Source organism: Hakea prostrata, chromosome 7 (assembly GCF_041222555.1).
Source record: "Hakea prostrata isolate BN-2017 chromosome 7, UWA_Hpros_2, whole genome shotgun sequence".
In the NCBI taxonomy this organism is placed as follows: domain Eukaryota; kingdom Viridiplantae; phylum Streptophyta; class Magnoliopsida; order Proteales; family Proteaceae; genus Hakea; species Hakea prostrata.
In genome coordinates this window covers 36,527,490-36,529,662 of record NC_142606.1, presented here as the reverse complement: position 1 = coordinate 36,529,662, position 2,173 = coordinate 36,527,490, and the positions used below count along the sequence as shown (strand labels likewise).

The 2,173-nt window shown below is 41.3% G+C and overlaps 1 protein-coding gene across 1 annotated transcript; it reads right to left on the bottom strand.

Moving 5' to 3' along the window:
- Positions 1-1,167: 1,167 nt before the first annotated feature.
- LOC149011010 (uncharacterized) lies at positions 1,168-1,512 on the bottom strand. Its single transcript, XM_089162543.1, has one exon. The coding sequence runs from the start codon at positions 1,510-1,512 to the stop codon at positions 1,168-1,170; it is 345 nt and encodes a 114-aa protein (XP_089018669.1).
- Between the last annotated feature and the right edge of the window lie 661 nt (positions 1,513-2,173).

Below are 2,173 nucleotides of genomic sequence, written 5' to 3'. Positions count from 1 at the left end.
CTCAGATTTGATTTGGATCAAATCCAGGTTGCGAAGTTTTAGCAGGTGCTTCTGCAAGCTATTTTTCATGTCTATTATAACTCCAAGGGGATGAGGTGAATGATCTTCAACAATTTTTCGTTTCTAACGAGTAAGCATCGCCGGAGCTGCTGGTAGTGTTGCTTGTCTTCTCGTTTTTCTCTTTGGATTTTTCCCTCTAAATCAACTTTGACTAGTTTTTGTCGTCTCATTCACCGGCATCACCTCCTCTCGCTCAAGCGATTGAGCCATAGCCTTTGTTCTGAAAGTGTTCCCCACAGACTAAGCCAAATGTTGGTGTTGATTTCACCGGGGTCTGTGAACAGCAAATGTCACACCAAACTTTATCAGATCTGGCTCAATCCAAACTTGAACTCACACTCTCCTGCAAGGTAGAAGAAGGGCTGTTATAAACAAAGCCGATCAGCTGGATTGACGCTCTGTCTCCAACGGTCAAGTCAGTAAATGATGGAAAGTTAGGGTTGCAAAGCTCCTTGGAGCTTCTGAAGTGTTTGAATATCTAAAGGTGGGAAAAGTGCAGGTTTGATTGAGTGAGTTCGAATGTCTTACGTTCTGTGAATTCCACAACCCTATTTACAGTTTTCTTTTGTTGACTTGAGCTTCTCTTGCTTGTCGATTGAGCACTTTAAATCTGATGGCCAGGATTAGATCCTTGTGTGGCTTTCGAGTTGACCCCTTCTTTGGTTTGAACCATTGGTCGATCCCGACTGAGCTGACATGACCCGGGTCTAGGGTGATTTATTCACAACAGCCACCATTAACAGAAAACGAATGGATTTGGATACTTGTGATGATAGACCTTACAAGTTGGAAAAAAATCCATTGTTGTGCACAGCAATGCGGCACCACAACTTGACACATGGCGTATTCTTAATAAACGGCTCAGATTAGAAGGCATGGTTTTAATTTTTAAGTGAAAGTGACCCATCTTATGACCCGTTTTAACAATAAAAAATAATAATAATAATAAATAAATAAAAACTCATTTTTGAGACCCGGTTCTAAATATGGTTGCCCAAATTTGTTTTCATTTTTCTTCCATCGTTCCCGCAAGAAAGCTTCTTCCTTCCATCAACAATCTCATCGAAGAACTCATCAAGCTGCCCAATAAGCTTTCAATCCCAAATCTCAGAACCCCAAAAGAGCCCTTAAGTTTTCCACACTTTCCCGTATTCCAACTTCAGATTCAGAGTCTGCTACTCCTCCATGAGTAGCCCTCTTTTCGAGTTCTGCTCTTAGCTCATCCATAGCTACCCTTGCCCTTCTGAACTCATACAAAAAGATCCCTGGTCTCCCGTGGATCCGATTGATCTCAGTTGCTACTCTCTGCTGTGACCTTGACATGGACTCCATGAAAGCCGATACAAAGAACAAGCAACCCTCATAACCTCCTCGTCTGAAGCTTGATTCTGGCCAACAGTAAACCAATCCATAGAGAAAGATCATCAGAAGAAGTGAACTCACGTTCCTCATTGCATACAGAACGGCACAAAAACCATAGAACCTGTTGGTAATACTTCAAAAGTAATTCAATTCAATTAATTGATGGGGGGAAAGATTCCTTACCTGGATTCGTTTTCCCTTACTTGAAGTATTCGCAGCGGAAGTCTAGATCCACGTTCTCGTTCCACCACCAAAGATTTACCGGCGAGATTCCACAATCACTGGGAAAGGGAATAATATCCACAACCCAAATGCCGTGGATTAATGGAATGAAGATCAAAAACTAGGAAAGGAAAAATTTCCAATCCTGCGATTCTAAGAGAGAGGGAGAGAGAGATGGAGCCGCTGTTTCTTAGAGATTCGCTCGTGCGAATGAATCACTCAATTACTCACTAATGCGGTGGTTACCAAATTATATAACCCTATTTTGTAACCGCCCTAATAGTGAGTTTCCAATATTGCCCTTGGGCATTTAATTTATTAATCATATTAATAAATTCCAACAGCTCCCACTTGCACAAGGGCAAGTGTTTAATCTTTCAATGTGTCCCAGACACACTTGTATATCCCAGATATACACATTCAATCTCTCTGCTATGTATCCCAGATACATAGACCTCTTGTGTCCCAGACACACATGTATATCCCAGATATACATATATATTGATCTCTTCACTATGTATCCCAGATA